Here is a 23,568-nt window from a genome sequence, read left to right on the forward strand (position 1 = left end):
CTTATACAGGCAAAATCTAGATTCCAAAAAAGTCTTTCTGACTACAAATTTATATGCATGTTAACAAAATATTTGTTCTTTTAATGTGATGACAGTTTTTATCAAGTAACTAATGATTACAATAAAATACTTTTTTCAAGGATTTATTTTATCATTTAATATAGAAAATAGATATAATTAGTGGTGCTACTAGTCACATCTTTATTTCTTAATTTTTCATGTACTATTTATTTGTTTCCACATTATTTTGTTCTAAATAGTTATTTAAAGTGGATTCTTCCTATGTTTTAAAAATATGTTTTATAAAATTGAATATATGTGGAGACAGACTGAAACATACTACTTTTATGAATTATTTGATATGGAATACATTAAATTGCTATATATTACTGCTCAATTGTAGAGTTTAGATAATAGAAAATATTATATGATCATTTTTCTTTTCTTTCCTCAAACCTTTCAGAATAGTATATTGGTAAAATATTTTTTTCTTTAATTTTAATTTTTAAAAAAATTTTCAGAAAAAGAATGAACATTTGGTCAGCGAAGACTATGTTTTAAAAACAGGCAAATACCTTCTGCAGATAATCTTTTTGAAATAGAATCAGAGATAGAACTCTTCCCAGGTCTTTGTACTTCTTAATTTAATAGTTCTTGAAGCATGTCCTTAATCGGTGCAGTACTATAATTCTTGGAACAAGTGAAAAATCTATTTGAGTTGCAATGTCAGTGATGTTATAAATTAAACCTTACTACTTCAATGTGCTAATTCTCGTTTTAACAAAAATGATGAAATCCTTCATAATTCAAATTTTAAACACAAAACTTAAACTGCATCTCTCATCCATAAAAATTTCTTAAACTACTATAAGCTTAAAGATTATAATGTTGTAATTATCACATATAATAATCAAAAGGAAATAGAGCAGTCATTTGTTCAAATTTTTTTCTAATAAATAGGTTATATTAACTTCTATTTACTGTTTTGAAGTAAATAAGATTTAATTCTGCCACATGAAAAATTAAAATTGAAAAGGGGTACATATATGTACTCCAAAAAGGGCTTCACTATAAAAAAGATATGTAAATTGTCATTGTAATAATTACATAGCATCTCATTAAAAGAACACCTGCTAAATTATATACAAATGTTTACATTTAATGCAACTCAGCCTTGCTATAATGAATGCCACTTAGAAGTAAGCATTTATGTGATTGGCTCTTATGATTGTCATAATAAGCTCACTCCAAAATTTAACGTTATGTGGAATGTGGATCCTAGAATAACAGAAGTTACCTGGCACATTCATGGAAAGTAATATACAATCCCCAGTAAATGAGGGAGGAATTAAGAAAGATTTGAGAAATATATAGATTAAAGGAGGGAAATAAGTTTGATTTAGAAAAATAGAGGCAGTATATTTCCTGAATCAACTTCAGTTTAAACAGAACAGAGCTTTTTATGATCATATCATAAAATAAACATTCTGAGAAATATCAAAATTCTTATTATTTATAGGTGCCTCATTTTAATTCATAGCTATTTTTTTCAGACATACATTTGTACTTAGAGGTTCCAGTTTTATGATTCAAGTTTTAGTCAGGACAGACTTACATGTAAGCTTATATAATTTGCATGATATGTAAAAGCATTCCAATATTGAGCAATAAATTTTACTAAAAAGGGTTTTTTTCATTTTGGTAAACTATCAAGAATCTGACTCAGAGAAAATAAAGAGTAACTGTTGTGTGAATGACAGAAATAAATTTTTTTGCTGAATGCCTTTGCTTTACTAAAAAGAGCTATGATGCACTGATATTTTGTCTTTGTTTAATTGACCTGTCATCTTCAAATACACTATTTGTTTTTAATGCTATGCTAAAGAACTTTAAATATCCAAGTTAATAAAACATAAGAATGTAAGCATCTCTACAAATGATGAGGCTTGGCAACAAATGACTGATTATTCTAGGTTTATAACTTCAGCAAATCAAACATGTTCTCTCTTGTAAAGCAAAGATTCACCAAGAATCCTGAGTTTGGATCTATTGTTGGCTTGAGCAATGAGAAAATTTAAGATCTCTGAGCAGCATTTTCTTCTTCTAATGATGTAAAAACATATCATTGACTACCTACTGGCAGGAGTGTCATCATCAGCAACACAATAATGCTGAGCGACATATGAAAAAATATCAAATGAAGAAATAATACTTAAAACTGTAAGAAGACAAAAGTTTAGATAGTAAGTTAGAGAAGTTGCTGAAAACAAAATAACAAAGATCACAAACTACAAGAAAAATACAAATAAACATTTCAAAATTTAAAGTCTACTCTTTACAGGTAAGACATCAGATGGGGTAAATAATGTATATAACCAACAGAATGTTAGTACTAAGATTATGTAGAGAATGTCTACAAATCAATAAATAAAATTCAACAATCTAGCATGAATGTGAATAGGAGATTAAAACAGCAACTCACAAAGTGAAACCCTCATGCCCTGTGAACAAAGGCAAATTACCCCACATGGTAGGGGAAACACAATGTGCAGTAGTGATAGATTTTTCATACTCAGATGGGCAAAAAAAGTTAGTCTGATAAAGCTATCCCAACAAGAATTTGAGAAGTATGCACTGCTCAAGGGAATATGAATCAGCACCAATGCATTTTACACCATTTTAACAATATTTTGTATATTGAAAATATGCACAGCATATGACCCAGCAATTAGACTTCTAAGTATTTCTTATAGAAAATCTCACATGTCTGGACAAGAAGACATACAAAGCCAATTAGTGTAAAATAAAGGGAATAGTGTTGGTGATTTCAAGAGTTCTCAACTCAAAAGTCCAAATTTAAAATGAAATCAACACTTCAGTATTCAGAATATTTCATTTTGCATTGAACTAACAATAACCCAGTCTGTACTTTGGAGAAAATGTGTCATTGAAATCCATATTAATAGATTTTTAGTGAATGAATTAGCTATTAAAAGAAGCTGAAGTGTCTCCAAACCATTTGAATGAAATTTAATAGGCAGGTTGATTAAAATTTAACAGCAAACTTTTTGGCTATTAAAAGTGCACAGTGTGATAAATCAAGATGTCAGCTCTTCAATTTATGACTTTAGGACAAATGATGAAAGAGCTCTTGACTTTCAACAAAATATTTCTTCTTTGGCACTTTATAATTTCATTAATTGTTTAAATTAAACATTAAAATGTGAAAATATGTTTTGAAAGTTATTTTACATAACTTTTAAGGGTCCCCTGCAGATTCCGAAAATTTTTGTTTTGCTTTGTAATTAATGACTTGGTCTTGATTTATGTGCCTGTCTCTATTTCAAAAAATAATCCTACAAAGTTGTGTATGTGGGGTAGGTGCTGTTATTATTTGATTATACAATAAAACAAAAACAAAACAAAACATTTAAAATAGAGTGCTTGAAGCCTTTTTATCTACCTAATTTGATTTTGCTTAACTATTTTATTTAATACATGAATATGAAAATAAACTGACTGTTATTGAAAAGTATACATGAGGAAAGTTAATGCACTCCCAGAAGGAGCCCAATATAATTATGTTGCGCTATTTGTGAAGAAAAGATCCTTTTAACATCTGAAACTCAGGTTGGGGATGTGACTCACTGGGAGAGCACTTAGTGGGTGTGAGACTCCAACCTACATCTCCGGCACTACAAAAATATCCAACAAAAAGGCAAATAAATGTATTTAAGTGAAACTACAGGAGTCATATGTGACCATGGATCAATCAAACGTGTCTCAGAACCTGTGTTTGTTTTTGTGTTAAATAATGGCAATAGATTAGATGATGTAAAAGTCTTGTTTGGTTCCAATTTCTGACATGTACTTTTCCTCCATAAAGCCACATTGCTGTTGATTAGATTTTACTTAAATACATAGAATGTACTTTGAGTATGTCTGAATAAGCATTTCTAGTTTTCTTGTGTATGTTATATTTCACTAGCTAAAGAGATATCTCTTTTTCTCTTATACCAGTTTTATCTATTTTTTTTAAAGTTAAATTCACTGAGACACTTTTACCAGAAAGAAGTGCAGTTACATACATGTGTAAATTTCAGTACACAAACATGCATCTAAAGCATTTTACATGCAATTCTTAGGATTTCACAATTTCATAAATATTACATTCTTGGAAAAGTGTCTTAATTTCTACTGAAGTTAGGATTCTAATACTATAGAAAATTCTATCAGTGGAAAGACTGGTTTGTCTTATAGAAAATGAAGTCTCCATTAAGGTTGCAGGTAAAAACATAGAATTATCATACATTAGTAACTGTACTTTATATGTAACTATGAGTTATATACATCAGTTAATGTGTAAATTGGAAATAACTTGGTTAAAAAATGTTACAGGCACACCTGTAATCCCAGCACTCAGGAGGCTGAGGCAGGAGGATCACTGCCAGCCTGGATACATAGTGAGTTCAAGGCCAACCTAGAATGCATAGCAAGACTCTGTCTGGAAAAAAAAACAACAACACTGTTATATCAAACCAAGGGAGAGTGAATCATGAGAGAGTAGAATGGAGAGTGAGATGTAGTAAAAATAGAACCATCAGGGCAAAACAATTTTATTGGCATAAAACAAAGAGAACATTTACCATCCTATAATTTGTAAATAATCAAAAGTTGAAAATTGAGACATACTGTTCTATAATTATTGAAGAATAGTTATATTCAATTGTTTCATTGGATCAAGAGCCTAAATGACAAAACTTTGGTTCAGTGCAATCAAATAAAAATGGGAGCACATTTTTTAAAAAAATGAAGTCTGAAGGCCATGCATGGTAGCAAGTCAAGTCATTTTAAGGGCTTTTCCACATACTTTTGTTGGCCTGCTGTCAAGACGAAGCACTGTTTGAATTACAGCTCTAAATGACACATTATGGATTCAGGTGAAACCTAATTTTCCTCCTTTGCAAAATTGGTTCTCCACTGCAGCATTTCAAGGCATGCACATGGGTCTGCTGAGATTACCACTTTGCCCTAGGAGTCCAGGGTCATATTGAGGAGTCCCAGACAGTGCTGTCCTTCAGAGCCTCTGGACATCAAAACACCCACTCCATTGTCATAAGGGAAGAAATAGCACAGCTTTGTGATAAAACCATAGTCTTGAAAAGGGTGTATAGATGGTTAATCTATTCAAAATCCACTTATTCAAAATCTGTTACACCAACCACAATCTTCTGGTGTAAATAGGGAAAGATAGGAAAGCATACTTCTTCAAATGACTAATTTTTTCTAGGGGCTTTAAGTCTGACTTTCTCAATAATTGTCAGAAAAGCTACTCTGAGTTTTTCAATATGGAATACTAAAAATCCTATTTGTTTTGAATGATTCTTTCACCAGAAATAAAAGCTTTTATGGGGTGGGTGAGTATTGGGTGCCGACCGTGCAGCCATGGAGACTTCTTCCTGCTTGCCAGCTGATTGTGAGACTCTGCTTAGCCACTTTCAGGAGATGGACAGTGTATGCTTCAAGGACTTCACAGAGCTCTGGAGGAAGATGAAGTTTGGGGCCATCTTCTGTGGCAAAATGAGAAATTTAGAAAAGAACACATTTACAAAAGAGGCTTTAGCTTTGGCTTGGAGATATTTTATACCTCCATATACCTTCCAGATCAGAGTTGGTGCTTTGTATCTGCTGTATGGATTATATAATACCCAGCTGTATCAACCAAAATGAAAGATTAGAGTTGCTTTGAAGGATTGGAATGAAGTTTTAAAATTTCAGCAAGATTTGATAAATGCACAGCATTTTGATGCAGCTTATATTTTTAGGAAGCTACAACTAGACAGAGTGTTTCACTTCACAGCAATGCCTAAATTGCTTTCATATAAAATGAAGAAAAAAATTCAACGAGCTGAAGATACAGAAGAATTTAAGGACCCAAGTGATCATGTAATGAAACATCACTTCTGATGTATTAGAGTTAATGCTAAATGTTCATGAGCATTATCAGAACATAAAGCATATAATTTCAGCTGATAAGTCCAAACCAGACAAAGCCCTCAGCTTGATAAAGGATGATTTTTTTGATAATATTAAGAACATAGTTTTGGAACATCAGCAGTGGCACAGAGACAGACAGAATGCATCTTTAAAATCAGACTTAAAGATGAAGAAGGAAAGAGAGAAGGAAATGCACAAGAATCACAGAGATGTGAAAGAGCTGAATCATTGGCAAAAATAAAATCAAAAGCCTTTTCAGTTGTTCAGGCATCCAAGTCAAGAAGGCATCATCAAGTCAAACTTAACTCTTCTGACTCTGACCCTGTATCTGGTCAAGGACAAACCAAAGCAACTAAGAAGAAAAGAGCCAAGCCAGCGGTGAAGTCAGCAGGAAGGAAGGTATCTTCCAGGAACAAAGGTAATGTGTGGAATGTACAGAAGGAAGAAAAATCTTTACGTTTGAGTATGCCTGTAATTACAGAAGAGGAAGAAGAAAATGACAATTTTAATGAAACAGAGTTCACTGCACCCAAGAGGAAAAGAAAACACTGAATAAAGAGCTTAATGTGGAGTTTTAAATTTTGAGCTGACAGAAGAAAAGATTTATATTTTTTGTACTGAACAGGAAGACTGCCAGTATTAAAAATAATTCTTCTGGAGAACTGAAATTTATTTGAAATGAGAATACTTTAACATGGTTAAAAAGAGTAAGAAGTTACTCTGAATTGTAATTTTTAACATTTTCTTTTGTAAAGTCTGCTTAAATGGAGATAATTACATTTAAAATGTAATAGGAATAATCTTATTTTCAGGTCATTACTGTTTTCCATAATTTTTGTGATATTGTCTAAATACAGTTCTGGTAACATTGATGCTTCTATTTTATTTAAAATCTTTTCTTGAAAGAGTAATATTTATTGGATGTAAACGACTTTGAATCTACAAAATGGTAATGAATTTGCATATGATGAATATTTACTATTTTGTGCATTGGATAGTTAAGTGCAATAAAAATTTTGTCGTTTTAAAAAAAATTGAAAAAACAAAGGACTTTGTCTTCAACCTTCCGTTGACAGCAGTTTTAATAATTCACATACTGTATGTTGAAATTCAAACTTAATTCTTTTTCTGTGATTTGATTAAGACATTACCTTGTTTCTGACAGCAAATGAGAAAGTATGACTAGACTATTGCCAGAACCTAGAGAGCTGGATGATTAAGAAACAGCTCTTTTTACATAGCCACTTTTTATTTTTAGCCCCAATTTTTTGAGCTTTTTATTTTTAGTAATAGCAACTTTCTGTTGGGTTTTATTTGGTTTGGGCCATTCTTGTTATTTTCTGCACGTAGTATTCAGGTAGCACTTTGTAGTTCCAAATAATTATATGATTATTTCTGTTTTAAAAGTTTCAGTGGAAGAGTACCTGGTATTATATGGGAAGAAAATAAGATATCACATGAGTAATTAGACAACTGGCATTCTTAAAAAATTTACTCATAGTTGTTAACACTACTCATAACTGGCAAAATAATTTAGTTTTATATTTTCAAGGGAGCATCAGTTTCATGTAAGATTTTTTTATTAATTAAACAGTTTTTTATAGAGCTTTAGAAATTCTTCTAGATACTTGGTGTAGAGCAGTGGTGGCAAACCTATGGCATGCATGTTTTTTCTTTTAAGACAAAAGATGTTTATGCATGAGGATTTTTTTCTAAATTAAAACCTCAGTATTCAAGTTTCATAGCAGTGGTAGCACTTTGCAATAAATGTGGGTTTGGGATTGCAGTTTGGGCACTGGTCTCAAAAGGTTCGCCATCACTGGTGTAGAACAATGAATATTCCCTATGTATTCAGTTTTCTTGAAGCTTACATTCCAGAGTAAAAAAAAAAAAAAGCACACAAATATTCTTTCCACATATGTGCTGTTGTAACTACTTCCCTTCCCCCCAAACACCAGCTTATATGTGTCTTCAAATGGACTAACCAGTATGCTTAACTTTTCAGCTAAAAAACAGTGACAGATGGCCTATAAACACCTAACTTCTTGGAAGTGTTCAATAATTTCACAGCTGTTAGAAGGGAAGTTTACAAATCAGAAGTTAGTTGGAGGAAAGAGGAGAGACAGAATAGACATAATCCTGGAAGATAGTCTCAGAATCCAAAGTGACCTGTGTCAACTGGGGAAATAGCCAGAGGCAAACAGAATAGACTTCAGTGAGGCAAGTTAAATGCAATGTGGCTATAGAGAAAAGATAAGAATGTCTGCACAGGAAAGGTGGCAGAAGACAGGTTCTGTGGAGTGTTTTCTGAAGATCTAAGCATTGGCAGCAAGATATTTTTTGCTGTTTTGTTTCTCATCTTTTGTTTTTTCTTGGACAATCAGTGCCACCATTCAAAAGTAGAATTGAAATGCTTAAATATGTGTGTGGATTGTAGGGATCCTTGTGACAGTGTCCTTGTGTGGGACAGCAGTAGGAAGGACCTCTTGAGTTCTGTCTAAGCACTCAAAGGCCTCAAAAAAGAGATGTTTTATGTTAGTTAAGTCAATTAAGAGGTTATAGTTTGACTATTCAGCCACATCCCTTATTCTTTAATACTAAAAAATCCATAGAGCTTTTCTATACCTTTGTACCCTTTGTAAAACATTAATCATCAAATTCACTTTCTACTCTTCTTGCTACTGAAGCCCTCACTGGAATTATGACTACATTTGTGAAACTAAAGTTAGTTTCAAATGGTGCTTTAGATGTAAAAGTGAGTTATAATAAAAAAAACCGCAATTCATTTTTAAGTAGTGATTCTTTTCATTTTATCAGAAAAAATATTCTTATAAAGAAGAATGTGGATTTTGTTTAAAAGTTTTTAATAATTTTATGTTATAGGATTTTAGTATAAACAATAGGTATATCTCCTATTGTGACTGCAAGTCACTCATGGAAGGAATAAACACTCATTCTGGATTGCGCAGATATTTGAGGAAGGAAGCCACAAGCAACCTTAAAAGCCAAGAGGCTGAGACAGAATCCTGCTCCACATAGCTCACCTTGTGTCCTAATACCTAGCTGCATACCAGTAGCATGGAAGCCATGTGACAGACTTTCTAATTTAGCAGGAATTGAATAAAAATAAAATCAACCTTAGAAGTCAATTTTTCTTAATAGATTTGTGGTTCTACCAATCAAAATACTTTAAAGTACATTCAAAAATTAGAAAAAAAGACTGAAAAGGGATGTTGTACTAGAAAATGTATAACTAATCCATAAAAGCTTTTGTAGCTTCACTAGAATTTCTTTATAAAACTCCTCTTTATTTCTGTAAAACTCCCCTTTTATGATTATAGTTTTTCTTTATATTCTATTTTTTATAAAATGAATGATAAAGGATTATTATACTGAGTCATATGCTTTGGGCTTACTCTTGTTTATTTAAAGTCTTTTACATCAAATTTAAAAATTACATATTCATATGTATAGAAGAAAAATTGTTACATTTTAAGCTGTATGAAGCAAGGAAAAAGTAGCATGCCATCTTACCCTTGCATTCATTGTCTTCCAGTTATTTCAAATTAGACAGTGGTAAAGAACGGAAATGTGCTGAGATGAAGACTAGAGAATTAGCCATGAAGATCTTAAGTCTTTGATTTATCTGGGAATGAAAAAATCTGAATGACTTTCTATTTTTAGGGTTTTACACTACTTGAAGTTATACCTTTTGTTTTTCTTTAAATTCTAGACAGTGATTATTTGTATCTGAATACAAACTTTCATTTACACTTAAAAAAGTTTAGAAATGCAAATACTAGGTATCAGGTACAACTAAACAATAATTTGTTTTAGATAATGTGCTAGCCAAGCACTTAACAATTAGCCTCAACAATTAAATTTGTACAATAACAATAAAACAAATGTTTGAAGTTTATGACTTTATTTTTATATGAGAAAAGCATTAAAATGAACTTTTTAACTTTTCTTATTAATATCCCAAATATTGAATACATCAATGGAAAATAATACCTTGAGAGGCCTATTGCATGATGGATAGAGCTGCCACAGCACTACTTAAGAACACTTAGATGTATATGTTGTAAAATTTCAACAAATGAATGTTGAGCAATTCATAAGTGAAAAATTTTGTTCCAGTTGTAGGCTATTTTTTCCAGTATATATGGGATGAATATGCATACTTTTATTTCCTGAAGAAAATAAAAGAATGATACTTTCCATCACTTGAGATCTGAAAAGTTATATTGTCTTTGAAAGCAAGAGGTGTTCACTTTCCCAATTTTGAGCTTGAAATTTTTGTTTGTTGACTGATAACTTCCTATGACAAAAGTTATAATTTAGAAAAGATTAACAATACTAGAGCCAAGCATTCGCTTCTCATCTTTGAAAATTTTCTATCATTGAATAAATATGTAGATGCTTTTTGAGATAACTGTATGCAGTTCATAAAACTATACAAAGAAATTGTATACTCTTTATATGCTTTCCTTCAGTATCTTGTAAAACTATACTGCAATATCACAACCAGATTACTCAAGTTGATGTAATCTACCAATCTTGTGTAGATTTCTTCAGTTTTATTTGTAAATGTATTCATGTGTATATATGTTTAGTCTGTGCAATTTTATTCACAAAATAGGTTTATGTACCTACTGTCTTAGTCAAAATATAAAATAGTTTTCTATTTTTGTCATCAGAGATGCTTCCTTTTGCCCTTTTATGATAATATTCACATACCTCTCTCCATTTTTTTTTTTTATTGGTACATTTTATTGTTACATTTTAGGTATACAATTCATTTACATTTATCATTGGGTGCTTGTACCTGTACATGATGTATCTTGGTTCTTATTTTTTCCCCATTACCTGTGCGCTCTTCACCCACTCCACCCTTCCCTATTATATAGATTTCATTTCTGTTTTCTTTTCTTTTCTCATACTTTTTCCTTTCCCTCTTTTCCTTTCCCCTTCCCCTCCCTTCACTCCTTCATCTTTGGACCTTTTGTCCTATTTCAAATTATCAATTATTCATTTTAATCATTTTAACTCTTGTTTACACTATCAGTTTCTCACACTAGAGAAACTATTCGGTGTTTACACATGTGTCCTATTTATTTCATTTAAGAGTATGGCCTCAATATGCATCCATTTAGCTATAAATGACTCTAGTTTTTTGTTCTTTATGGCTGAGTAGTACTCCATTTTATAAAAAACCCCACATTTTCTTTACCCAGTTTCCAGTTGATGGGCACTTGGGCTGCTTCCAAGCTTTAGCTATTACAAACTGTGCCGCTGTGAACATGGGTGCACATATATCGCTGAGGTATGATTCTTTTAATTCTTTTGGGAAGATACCCAGCAGGGGAATAGCTGGGTCAAATGGGACCTCTAGCCCTACTTCTTTGAGGTATCTCTATATTGATTTCCACAGTGGTTGCACCAGTCTGCACTCCCACCAACAATGGAGAAGGGCTCCTTTCTCCCCACGACCCGCCAGAATATGTTATTTTTTGATTTCTTGATAGCAGCCATTCTTTCTGGGGTGAGGTAGAATCTCACGGTTGTTTACATCTGCATCTCTTGAATGACGAGTGATGTTGAACATTTTTTCATATATTTGTTTTCTGCTTTTAATTCTTTGTCTGAGAAATGTCTGTTCATTTCAGATGCCCATTTTTGAATTGAGTCTTTGAATTTGGGGGGTCTGATTTTTTTCAATTCTTTATTTATTCTAGATAGTAGTCCTTTGTCTGATGTACACCTGCTAAAAATTTTTTCCCATATTGTAGGTTGTCTGTTAGCTCTGTTGGTGGTTTCTTTTGCAGTGCAGAAGCTTTGTAATAAGATGAGATCCCAGTTGTTGATTCTTTCTGCTAGTTCCCGTGCTGCTGAGGTTTTGTTCATGAAGTCTTTTCCTGTGCCAATGTCTTCAAGAGTTCTACCTAACATCTTCCAGCAACTTTAGTGTTTCTGTCTTAATATTTATATCTTTAATCCACTTTGATCTTAGTTTAGTGCATGGTGATAGGTATGGGTCTAGTTTTAATCTTTGGCAGGTTGAAATCCAGTTTATCCAACACCATTTATTAAATAGGCTATCTTTCCTCCAATGAGGGTGGTTGGCTCCTTTGTCAAAGATGAGGTGGCTGAGCATGTCTGGAGTTGTTTCTGCATCTTCTAATCTATTCCACTGATCCTCAGGTCTGTTCCTTTGCCAGTACCATGCTGATTTTATCACAGTAGCTTTGTAGTATAGTTTCAAGTTGGGGATTGTGATACCCCCAGCCATGTCTCTGTTGCTTAGAATTGCTTTAGCTATTCTAGGTCTCTTCTGGTTCCAAATGAATTTTTTGGATTGTTTTCTCTAGTTCTGTGAAGTATATTGTTGGAATTTCAATTGGCATTGCTTTGACTCTTTATAGTAGTTTTGGAAGTATGGCCATTTTCACTATATTGGTTCTTCCTACCAAGGAGCAAGGGATGTCTTTCCATTTTCTTGTATTCTCTTTGAACTCTTTTTCCAGAGTGCTGTAGTTTTCGGTGTAGAGGTGTTTTGCTTCCTTTGTTAGATTGATTCCTAGATATTTCATTTTTTTGGATGCTATTGTAAAAGGAATTGTTTCCCTAATTCTCTCTCAGTGAGTCTGTTATTTGTGTACAAGAAGGCTATTGTTTTTTGAATGTTGACCTTGTATCCAGCTACACTACTGAATCTGTCGATTAAGTCTAGAAGTCTTCTGGCAGAGTTTTTTGGGTCTTCTATGTAAAGTATCATATCGTCAGCAAGTAATGACAGTTTAACTTCTCCTTTTCCTATCTTTATTCCTTTTATTTCTTTCTCTTTTCTAATTGCTATGCCTAATGTTTCCAGAACTATATTGAACAGGAGTGTTGAGAATAGGCATTCTTGTCTTGTTCCTGATTTTAGCATGAAAGTTTTCAGTTTTTGACCATTTAGTATGATGTTGGCTGTTGGTTTTTCATAGATAGCCTTAATCAGGTTAAGTTAAAGACCTTCTATTCCAATTTTCTGTAGGGTTTTTATTATGAATAGGTGCTGCATTTTGTCGAATGCTTTTTCTGCATCTATTGAGATGATCATATGGTTTTTGTCCTTGACTCTGTTAATATGGTGTATTACATTTATTAATTTACGAATGCTGAACCATCCTTGCATCCCTGGGATAAATCCGACTTGGTCAGGGTGTATGATCTTTTTGATGACCCTCCGTGTTCTGTTTGCCAGTATCTTGTTGAGGATTTTTGCATCTATGTTCATTAGGGAGATTGGCTTGTAGTTCTCTTTTTTGGTTGGGTTTTTCCCTGGTTTTGGAATCAAAGTAACACTTGCTTCCAGGAATGAATTTGGAAGTATTGCTTCCCTTTCAATTTCCTTGATGAGTTTAAAGAGTAATGGCAATAGTTCTTCTCTAAATGCCTTGTAGAAGTCAGTGAGGCCATCCGGACCTGGGCTTTTCTTTGTTGGTAAATTTTTTGTTACATTTTCAATTTCACTCATTGTAACTGGGGTGTTTAGAATTTCTATATCTTCTTCATTTATCTTTGGCAATTTATATATATCTAGGAATCTCCCCATTTCCATTTTATTGGAGTAGAGGTTCTTGAAGCAGGTATTGATGATCTTCTGGATTTCTGTTGGATCTGTTGTGACTTCACCTTTTTCATTCTTAATTGCATGTATTTGTGTCTTTTCTTTCCTTTTTTTGATAAGGTTGGCTAAAGGTTTATCAATTTTATTTATTCTTTCAAAAAACCAACTCTTTGATTCATTGATTTTTTTGTGTTGTTCTCTTAGTCTCCATTGCACTGATTTCTGCCCTGATCTTTACAATTTCCCCTCTTGTATGAGCTTTGGATTCATTATGCTCTTCTTTTTCTAGGAGCTTGAGGTTCTGCATTAGGTTATTTATCTGAGTTTTCTCTGTTTTCCTAATACGGGCATTCACTGCTATGAATTTCCCGCATAGAACTGCTTTCATTGTGTCCCATAGATTCCTGTATGTTGTACTGACATTTTCATTTACTTGTAGAAACTGTTTAATTTCTTCTTTAATTACTTCTGTGACCCATTGGTTGTTCAAGAAGGTGTTATTCAGTTTCCATGTGTTTGTTGGGGTTTTGTAGTTTTGTTATGTTATTGATCTCCAATTTTATTGCACTATAGTTTGATAATATACAGGGGGTAACTACTATTCTTTTACATTTATTTAGACATGTCCTATGAGTTAGCATGTGGTCTATTCTGGAGAATGACCCGTGTGCAGCCGAAAAGAATGTGTATTCTAATTTTGTGGGGTGTAACACTCTGTAAACATCTATTAAGTCCATTTGTTCAATAGCTTGGTTCAGTTCTAGAATTTCCTTGTTAACTTTTTGTCTAGATGATCTGTCTATTTGTGATAGTGGGGTATTGAGGTCCCCCACTACAATTGTGTTAGTGTTTATTTGGTTTTTCATGTCTATTAATATTTGTTTTGTATAGTTGGGGGCATTTGTATTTGGTGCATATATATTTAGGATTGTCATCTCTTCCTCTTGGATTGTTCCCTTCACAAGGATGTAGTGACCATCTTTGTCTCTCTTAATTAGTTTTGGTTTGAAATCTACTTTGTCTGCAAATGAGATTGCTACCCCTGCTTTCTTCTGGGTTCCTGTGGCATGGAGAATTGTTTTCCATCCTTTTACTTTCAATCTATGAGTTTCTTTTTGAGTTAGGTGTGTTTCTTGTATACAGCATATTGTTGCATTTTCCTTTTCAATCCATTCTGCCAGTCTATTTCTTTTTATTGGTGAATTGAGGTCATTAACATTGAGGGTTATAATTGATAGATATTGATTTATCCTTGATTTATACTATTTTTACTTTTGTTGGCTCTTTTATTTCTTATTTTTCCCCCCTTTCACTTTAGTGTCTTACCTTGCCTGGTGGCTTCCCTCTGTTGGGCCTCTTGGAATTGTGGCCTTCATTTCTTTTTTCTAGGGTATTGTTTAGAATTGCTTGTAGTGCTGGTTTGGTGTTCATGAAATTTCTCAGGTGTTCTTCATTGTGGAAGTATCTAATTTCCCCATCGATTTTGAAAGATAATTTTGCAGGATACAACAGTCTAGGTTGGAAGTTATTTTCTTTTAGGGCTTGAAATACTTCACTCCAGGCTCTCCTTGATTTGAGGGTCTGTGTTGAGAAGTCTGCTGTGATTCTGATGGGCTTTCCTTTGTAAGTGATTTGTTTGTTTTCTCTAACTGCTTGTAGGATTTTGTTTTTCTGTTGGGTTTCTGGGATCTTGACTATTGTATGTCTAGATGTAGTTTTATTTTTAACATGGCTAGTTGGAGTTCTATATGCCTCACTTATCTGTATGTCCAATTTTCTACCTCTATCTGGGAAGTTTTCCACTATTACTTCTGTGAACAGTTTTTTTATGTCAATTGTGCTTTGTCCTGTTTTTTCATGGACTCCTATCAGTCTTACATTATTCTTCTTTGCATCGTCTAGCAGTTGTTGGATTGATTTATCATGGTCGCTTACTATTTTTAAGAAATCTCTGTTTTCTTGGTCTCTAACCGCGATTCTGTCTTCTATATCTGATATTCTATCTTCAGAGTCCCTTAATCTGCTGTGGATACTTTCAGTGGAGTTTTTGATCTCCTGAATATCTGTTTGAATCTGTTTCATGGATTCCAGTTTTTTCTTATGTTGGGCAATCATAGTTTCCATTTCTTTCTTATGCTGGGTGTTCATGGCTTCCATCGTGTTTCTGAGCTCATCTATTTTTTTAATCTGTTTCTATTCTATATCCTCTAATCATGTCTTTCACTCTGCTCACCATCTCTGTAGATATCTGGGAGATTATTTCTGCTTTGAATTTTTCTAGAGCCTCATTCATCTCTTTTGTTACTTCCTGTGCTATCAGTTCAGGGTATCCAGGTGGTTAGTTATGGGACTTTTCCATGTCATTTCCCTCAGGATTTACCCTTGGTGGGGTGGAAGTCTGAGTTTGTGCCTTGCTTAAATGTCGTCTCATTTTTGATTTTGGTACTGTCCTTGGTTTAACTCCTGAGTTGATAGTTTGAAATTGCTTATTGTAGGTATCTTTGTTGCTTGTAATTAGAGCCCTTATGAAATGATTGCTTCTCAGAGGTGTCTTCCAGGTATAGCTGGTCTTTACGTTTTGAGTCTCCGATGACTCTAAGCCTATCTCATTTTCCTTATATTAGGAAGTTTCATTGACTAGATCAGTAATAACACCTTAGCCCAAGTGAACAATCAACAACACCATTGCATCAAGTACATCTTCGAAAATGACATTTTGTGGTAGCTATTAATCTATCACCTTTAGCTGTGTGAATTAAATCAAGATCGAGGACCAACCCAACATGTAGTGAATAAGCTCTTCAATATAACAACTTTACCCTTTGGGATGGGGAGTTAGAAGGGGTTGTGGAGAGAGGGACAGATGGGAAGAAGGACAGCAGAAGGTTAGCAGTGTCGCCAGAGGACACAGGTGAGAAGGAAAAAGAGAATAATAGGAAAATAAAGAAGAAGTCCGAATGAGGGCCAAAACAGGGACAAAAAGGGAAGATGAACAATGTGGGAGAGCAAGAGAGTGAGTGTAAGAGAGAGAGAAAGGAAAGAGAAAAGAAAGAAGAAAAGAAAAAAAAAAGGAGAGAAAAACAAATATTTCCAAAGAGCAGGAAAAACAATTAAAGATAAGAGGAGCAAAAGAAAAGAAGAGAAAAAAACAAATTAATAATACTAATTTTGGTAATAAAAAAACCCAATGAAGATGAAGGGCCTCTTTCAGGGTATGTCTCTGCTGTCACAATAGATAACATGGGTCGCAGTGTGCAGATAAAAGTCAATGAGTCTCAGCAAGCTAATCGCAGACCCATGAGATTGAGGCAGATTTCTGGCTGCAGGTCCCCAGTTGAGCTCCCTGTCCTCCCGTAGGGTTGAACTCTGCAGAGTTGTATTGCAGGTTTCAGCTGCCCTTCCCCTGAAGATAGACCCGGTCCTGATGGGAGGTGAAGATGACTCCAACTTAGCCAGTACCGTGGTCTAGTGGTCCGGTGTCCTCTGCGTCTTTGTAGTGTGAAACCAGGTGGCTGTACAGAGAAGAGGCCAGAGGAGCGGGGAGGGTGGGGGTTGTAAAGTGGATTGCTGCTGCTGGGGCGCGAGCTGATTCGGCGTGTTCCGCCCGACCCACGACCTTGGTAGGGCGTCCCTCTCTCCATTTTTAACACCTGGCATTCACTGGCAGATTCTTCCTATCATTCTCTCTTTTCAAGAATGTTATAAATATAAATGGAATTACATGGAATATAACTTTTTGTTATTGGCATTTTTTTCTTATTATAGTTCTTTAGAGATTCAACTAGGTGTTAGTAAACAGTGGTTTATTTCTTTTCATTGCTGAGCCATATTTCATAGTATAGTTATGCTACAGATAATTTGACTGTTGACCAGTTGAAGGAAATTTGGTCTATTTCTAGTTTGGGGCTCTTGCAAATAAGCCTACCATGAACATTCATATACAGTTTTTGTTTTTGAACATAAATATCCAATTCTCTGAATAAATGCAGAGTGAAGTTGCTTGGTGGAACAAGGTGCTTGTATATTTAGTTTTATGAAAATCTTCCAACTGCTTTTCAGAGTAGCTGTACTATTTTGCATTCCCAACAGCAAACTATGAATGATTCAGTTTCTCTGCATCAATGTCATCATTTGATATTTCACTATTTTTATTTTATATATAAAGTGTTGTCTCATTGTGGTTTTAATCAGTGTTTTCCTAATGGCTAATAATAGTTCTTTCCCCGAGTTACTTACCACCTATATGCTCTTTTTTCATAAAATATCTGTCTATACCTTTGGGCAAGTTTCTAACTGGATTTTGTTTGTTTTTACTATTGACTTTTGAAAATTCTTTATGTAGCCTAAATACTATTTCTTTGTTTAATCATAAATATTTGTATTTTTTGGAAAATATTTTCTCTTTGTGTATAGCTTGTATTTTTCATATATATATATATATAAAATATATATTTCACATATATGTATATATTCCTGTGTGTCCAAATTGACTATCCCCATGAAATTTGTATTTGTTTCTTCATATTTCCTTCCTTTGTCATCTAAAATAAATATACAATTCAGCCTATCATTTTAATACTTGACCTAATTATATTTAATAAAACTCTTCCTCTGATCTTTTTCCTTTTTGTTGAATGGTTTTGGAGGCTTGCAACTTATGCTAATGATATGTCACAAACTAAGAATATCTATTGCACAAAAAATGAAAGAGTTAAACTTTGCTACTTTGTTATATCAGAGTTTCAACAACCAGTTGGAAAATGGAAAATGGAATTATATCCATAACTATTACTTGATGCTATAAAGTTAATATTTAAATATTTAAAAATAATATCCATCTGATTTTTATCATATTTGTAAGATCATCAAATTAGTATGCTTAATATAATATACTAAGTGTGATGATAGATTTTATTTCTCTATCGGTGATTCTTCTTTATAGAATTTCTAAGAAATGTCACATTCTTCTGTTGTGTCAACAACTGCTCACCAAATGAGTGTTTTATCATAAATGTTGCCTTTTATTCTTTTTTATTTTCACGGAAAATAATGCAATCGTTTCTGTGAACGAAGAAATATTTTTAAGTTTAGCTTTTCTTTTTGTGTTTCTTTTTTTTTTGGCTTTTAGTTTGTGTTTTGTTGTATGAATGAAAGGATTCTGCTTTTTTTTTAATTTTTAGCAAGCATGTGAATATATTCTTGCTTACACCTTGGGAGAGATAACACCCTAAATGTGGCTTAATCAACGCTGAAAACCATTTTCTTTTTTTCCCATTGACCCAATATATGCATTGTTGGAAATGTGTGCTCTAGTGGCATATTTGTAAGTCTAATTAACTGCTTGGCTGTAATCAGGACTATATCAATTGTTGTCATTCTAAATGTTTCCTTTCTTTTTTTCAAACACATTTGCCTGATTGACCTTTTTTTTCTTGTCTTTCTATGGGGCTGTTCCAGGAGCCATGGCTAATCATCTTATAAGCAATGCTCTGCTTCGTCCGCATGGTACTAACAATCCCTATAATACATTGCTTGGGGAACCGGTGGTCTGTAACAACCCTTCTGTCAGCATGTACAACGCACAAGGTGTGCTGCAGTTTATCTTAATTTTTTCAAGTGAGAGTCCCGCTTTATGTAGCTTTTATGGGCACATTCTAGTCTTCTTTCTCCTGCCTTTTGTTTTGGAAGCACACACAGACTACTTTCATATTCTGCCCCTCTTGGTGCTTTTATTTTCCATTTTCCTTAGGTCTTCCTTAGTCAGAAATGGATCCTTTCTGATAAACAAATGCCTGAATCATCAATATGTGTTTGTTTCTCTGTGTTGTTATAAAATGTATTGTGGTTTGTCAGTACTTTTCTTGTTGTTCAGTTATTTCTGTATTAAATACCTAAGTATTTATTTTGAGAAATGAGATATTTGTCTAAGGTAAGTAAGAGAAAGAGAGACTTGATTCAGTAGTCTTAATGGTATAAGGTCAAATAAAATAAAAGTCTGTTATGTTGTTATGAAGTACACTCTGGGCGCAAGGCCTTAGTATTGATAAAAGCTTTACATTAACTCAGAAGTTGCGTCAAACAGAACAGTAGAGGAAAGAACAGTGGAGTGGGCCAGCCGCTCAGGTTCTGCTTTGCCTGTGCTGTCACTTACATGAGCAGGCCCGGGCAGTTCACGAAACTGTTTTTTCCCCTGTACAAGAATCCTCTCAGTGTCCACCAGTTTGAGAAGGTGCAAATTTGTGTCTCAATAAAATAAACATAGGTCTCTTTAGAGCTACTTACAGAATAAGTCCTTGAACAGGCTTTTTACCTTTCTAAATATAAAAACTTGTTAGGAGCACAGAAAATTTAAAATCTCCTACATCTGTATCTATACAGACACCATAAAAATTGCTCAAATAAAAGTCTTATAAAAGAACAATCCTAGTCAGTGATCCACTTACTTAAAATTACATTAAAAAAAAAAAATTCACCATAATAAGAGGCTTCCATGGTCCCTTCAAGTTCAATGTGATAGATCAGCAGTATTTAAATTTTTCAAGCAATTTTGAATATAATTTTCATTATCCTTTGTGGCATTTTTTTCCCTTCAGTCAAAGGTAAAAGGTTAGTGGTGGGGAAGATTTGGGGTGAATGTAAGAAGAAGAAGGAAAAGAAAAGAAAAATACCCATGACCACTAGGAAAATGAGAGTCTCATATCATGTGAGTGTCCCCAGTAGTCCTTGGCCAGATAAAAAGATCGCTCAAAATTATTTCAGAAATAAAAAAAGTAATTGATTAAAAAGTGATTTAAGGGGCCGGGGATTTAGCTCAGTGGTTCCGCCACCTGTCCTGCAAGTGCAGGGACCGGCGTTTGATCCCTAGTACCAAAAATAAAAAATTTTTTTAAAAAAGTGATTTAAGGATTTGTTCAAGATATTCATCAACATAATAAAATAATTCAGCCAACTTTCAGTTTCCTCAAGTTTCTTGAAGTCTACATATCTAAGAATCACAGGCTTTTCACATAGAAGGAAGGATAGAAACCTCAGGAAACACTCTTTGCATCATTTTGTAATACCCTCTGGTTACCATGCCTCTACAGCAAAGAAGAGTAAAGCCGTTAAGAAAGCACTCTTTGTTGTCTCCTGGCAATTGTGTAAATACTTAAAATCAGCTCTTTTCCTTTGGCCTTCTATTTTCCTGCAAAAACAGAACCATCAATGTGAGACTTCTGGGTTCTTCATGGATATCCTCTATATTGTTTCATCTGTCAACATCTCTACTCAATTGCAGGACTCTGAATAGCACATTATACAGTGCACCAGGCACCTTATTAACAGAGTAATTTAGAAGACTTTATAAATGCTTGTTCTGTTTTTTCCTTATTTTCCTTGAGCCAAATGACAGGTAAATGTATCATTATAAGCATTTTAAAGTGTGCTGATATACTAGTATGTTTTGAATAATGTTAAATAAAGACTTGAACTTTTCTGCAAATTAAATGTGCTCTACATTATTCACCTTAAATGAAAAATTGTTGGTAATTATTTTTAAATAAGAAATTTTAGTCACATTTTGGCTTTTTTCAGATATATTTTTAACTTTCTTATACAATAAAAAATAATTACTAGTTGTATGTTTTCACTATTTCAGTGTGCCTTCTCATTTTAGTTATTTTACTGGTATCCAAAAACAAGGGATTTTTTTTGAAAGATGACCGACCATTTGTATAAAAATTATTAAAATAAAATTCTCACAGCACAAATTTTAAAATAATACCATATACATAAAAAGTTTTATTCTTGTGAAATCCATTACTGGTTGTTGCTATTATGATTATCAATAAATAAAAAAGGATTAGTCTAAATGGATTTGTCATTTATTGCAGCAAATTTAATAAATGCTTGTTTTACTTAAAAAGAAAAGTAAATAATTTTATTATTTTTTTTCATGGTCAGAATTGGAATTGTTCAGCTATTTGATGTTTTAGTAGTTTTTAGGATGTCAATCATGGTAGTGCTTAAAGAAGTTAATCTTTTAACACTGACCAAAAATAAATATTGGTGATTGTCATATTGCTACTAATCTTATGATTTCAGATGAATGCACTTATATTCTTACTGGCAAGGTGAAATCTTACATGAAATATAGGTGGCTCGGTAGGTACTGGAGTGGTTTATGTTGAATTACCACATGGTTGTTTTCTGTGTGCTCTCTAACGCAGTTGTACCAGTGCTAACCAAGCATAGAAACATTCAGATTTAAAGTATCTATTCTTGCTTGTAAGACTTTTATTTAAAATATGTAAAGATGTGTGTATAGTGTCACTGAAGCATATAGAGTTAGAAATAAAAACGAATGAGATATTCTTATTATATTGAATTCAGAATCTATCTGTGGAAATATTTAAAATCACATGCATAGTATTTCTGGATCATTATCTTGTCAGTACTTGAAATTCAATTTTTGTAAAGATATAACTCATTATAGAAAAACTTGCCAATACAACATAAGAAGTCATGAATTTACTAAAATAAATTTACATTTTAAAGTAATTTAATTCAATTCTAAAACAAAAAATACATATCCACAGGACAGTATATTGTAAAGAATCAATACAGTTGGTAAGAGTACAAGATTATAAGAGTATAAGTTAATGTTCTAATGGCTTTCACAGCCTATGGCAGATGTGAAGGGATGATTGCAGCCGAGTGGGAGGACCCTAGAAGATGGCCGTTCTTTATCCCAGCTCTGCTGTTCTACAGGGAAGTATTAGATGAGACCCAACCGCCATAGGTTGTAGTTTCTTCCTCTCCGGCAAGTGGGAATTATCTTCAGTGATCTCCTGTATTATTATTATCACATTTAAGTGATAAGCCATCCTGAACTCCACAGCCATTTTCATCTGTCAATAAGTAGCTTTGCTGTTTATTTCAAACGCTTCTAAAACTATTTGGAAAGTTAAAAAGAGATTTCCTCTGCATTCTAAACTGTTGTAGGTCTCTTTGCTGAGAAGCAAATCAACCTTTAAAATATGTCAAACTGTCTCTAAAATAGTGGTTAAATTATAACAATTTGGAATACCTTGAAATGATCTGCCCAGTGAATTCATTGGTTTTAAATTTTGTGATATTTGAACCTTCCTATAAACAAATCAACAAGAGCAGTTCTTCTGACCTGATTGCAATATGAGTCGTATTTTTCAAATTTTTTTCTAGGTTTGTTTTTAAATCTCTAAATGTTTGATTGCATGCAACTGTGCAGCAGCCCAGAGGAAAACTTGATACTGATGATGTGCTTCCCCCACATATTATCTTGATACAGAATAGCAAATGGATTTAACCTTTTTTTCCTCTGTAGTCATATAGCTCCTGAATATGAGCTCCAAAAATGACAGTGTTGGTCAGGTTTTAATTAGAAATGGTAAACAACTTTTGTCTCGCTGCAGTGGGGAAAAATAGCCTTTGTACAGGGAAAGAGAAGACACAGAAGGGGAAAAAAAAATCAACACAATTATGAAATCCTTCAACTTTGGTTTTCTCTTCACATCCAAGTTAAAGATTTCATTAATAGCTTTACTAATAAATTCTAAAGTTAGATGACATTCCTTACAAGCAGGTGTGTTCTAGTATCCCACAAATACTATTGAAATATAGCGATGGAAATAGGCACAGTCACCCTCTCTTTATGCTTTCTGGTTTGTGTGGTAATCTTAACTGTAATGTAATTGTGTATTTGTTTGAAATTTACAAGCTGTAGAAATGCTAATTAAAGACTCATTATATTAGCACGTGTTAAGGGGAATTTCTTATTTTCTGACTAACATTTTAGTATTTTCAATTATGATAAACCATGTAACACAGACTCATGAATTTTGGGGCAGTGGAAATTATTTCCTTTGACTCTTTTTTCTGCATATCATCAATTTGCTTTTTACTCATGTTTCTTCTACTGTCGCTGTAAGCTTACTTGT

The 23,568-nt window shown here is 33.3% G+C and overlaps 1 protein-coding gene, 1 long non-coding RNA gene and 1 pseudogene across 31 annotated transcripts in view; 2 read left to right on the forward strand and 1 right to left on the reverse strand.

The window, feature by feature from the left end:
* The window catches only part of Adgrl3 (adhesion G protein-coupled receptor L3), an 878,168-nt gene that overhangs the window by 822,909 nt on the left and 31,691 nt on the right, over positions 1 to 23,568 (forward strand). For 12 of the 30 annotated variants that reach the window (XM_021262296.2, XM_021262299.2, XM_021262300.2 and 9 more), the window contains one exon: positions 19,070 to 19,198. The exons of 15 other annotated variants lie outside the window; for them this stretch is intronic. In XM_021262296.2, coding sequence (XP_021117955.1) covers positions 19,070 to 19,198 — 129 coding nt within the window. Of the gene's footprint in view, positions 1 to 19,069; positions 19,199 to 21,694; positions 21,755 to 23,568 lie in introns of all 30 variants that reach the window. 3 more of the 30 variants (XM_021262302.2, XM_021262303.2, XM_004849673.4) reach the window with 1 other exon arrangement.
* LOC147825170 (snRNA-activating protein complex subunit 1 pseudogene) lies at positions 386 to 11,718 on the forward strand (annotated as a pseudogene).
* LOC110350232 (uncharacterized) overlaps positions 22,107 to 23,568 on the reverse strand; it is a 3,437-nt gene continuing 1,975 nt past the window's right edge. The window contains exons 2-3 of the long non-coding RNA XR_002396675.2: positions 23,565 to 23,568; positions 22,107 to 22,500 (exon numbers count right to left, since the gene is read on the reverse strand). The exon at positions 23,565 to 23,568 is cut by the window's right edge and continues 40 nt beyond it. This is a non-coding gene — a long non-coding RNA (uncharacterized LOC110350232). The remainder of the gene's footprint in view (positions 22,501 to 23,564) is intronic.

The sequence above is a fragment of the Heterocephalus glaber genome, unplaced genomic scaffold, assembly GCF_053883595.1.
Source record: "Heterocephalus glaber isolate CG9 unplaced genomic scaffold, H.glaber_assembly_v1.0 deba00001509, whole genome shotgun sequence".
Classification (NCBI taxonomy): domain Eukaryota; kingdom Metazoa; phylum Chordata; class Mammalia; order Rodentia; family Bathyergidae; genus Heterocephalus; species Heterocephalus glaber.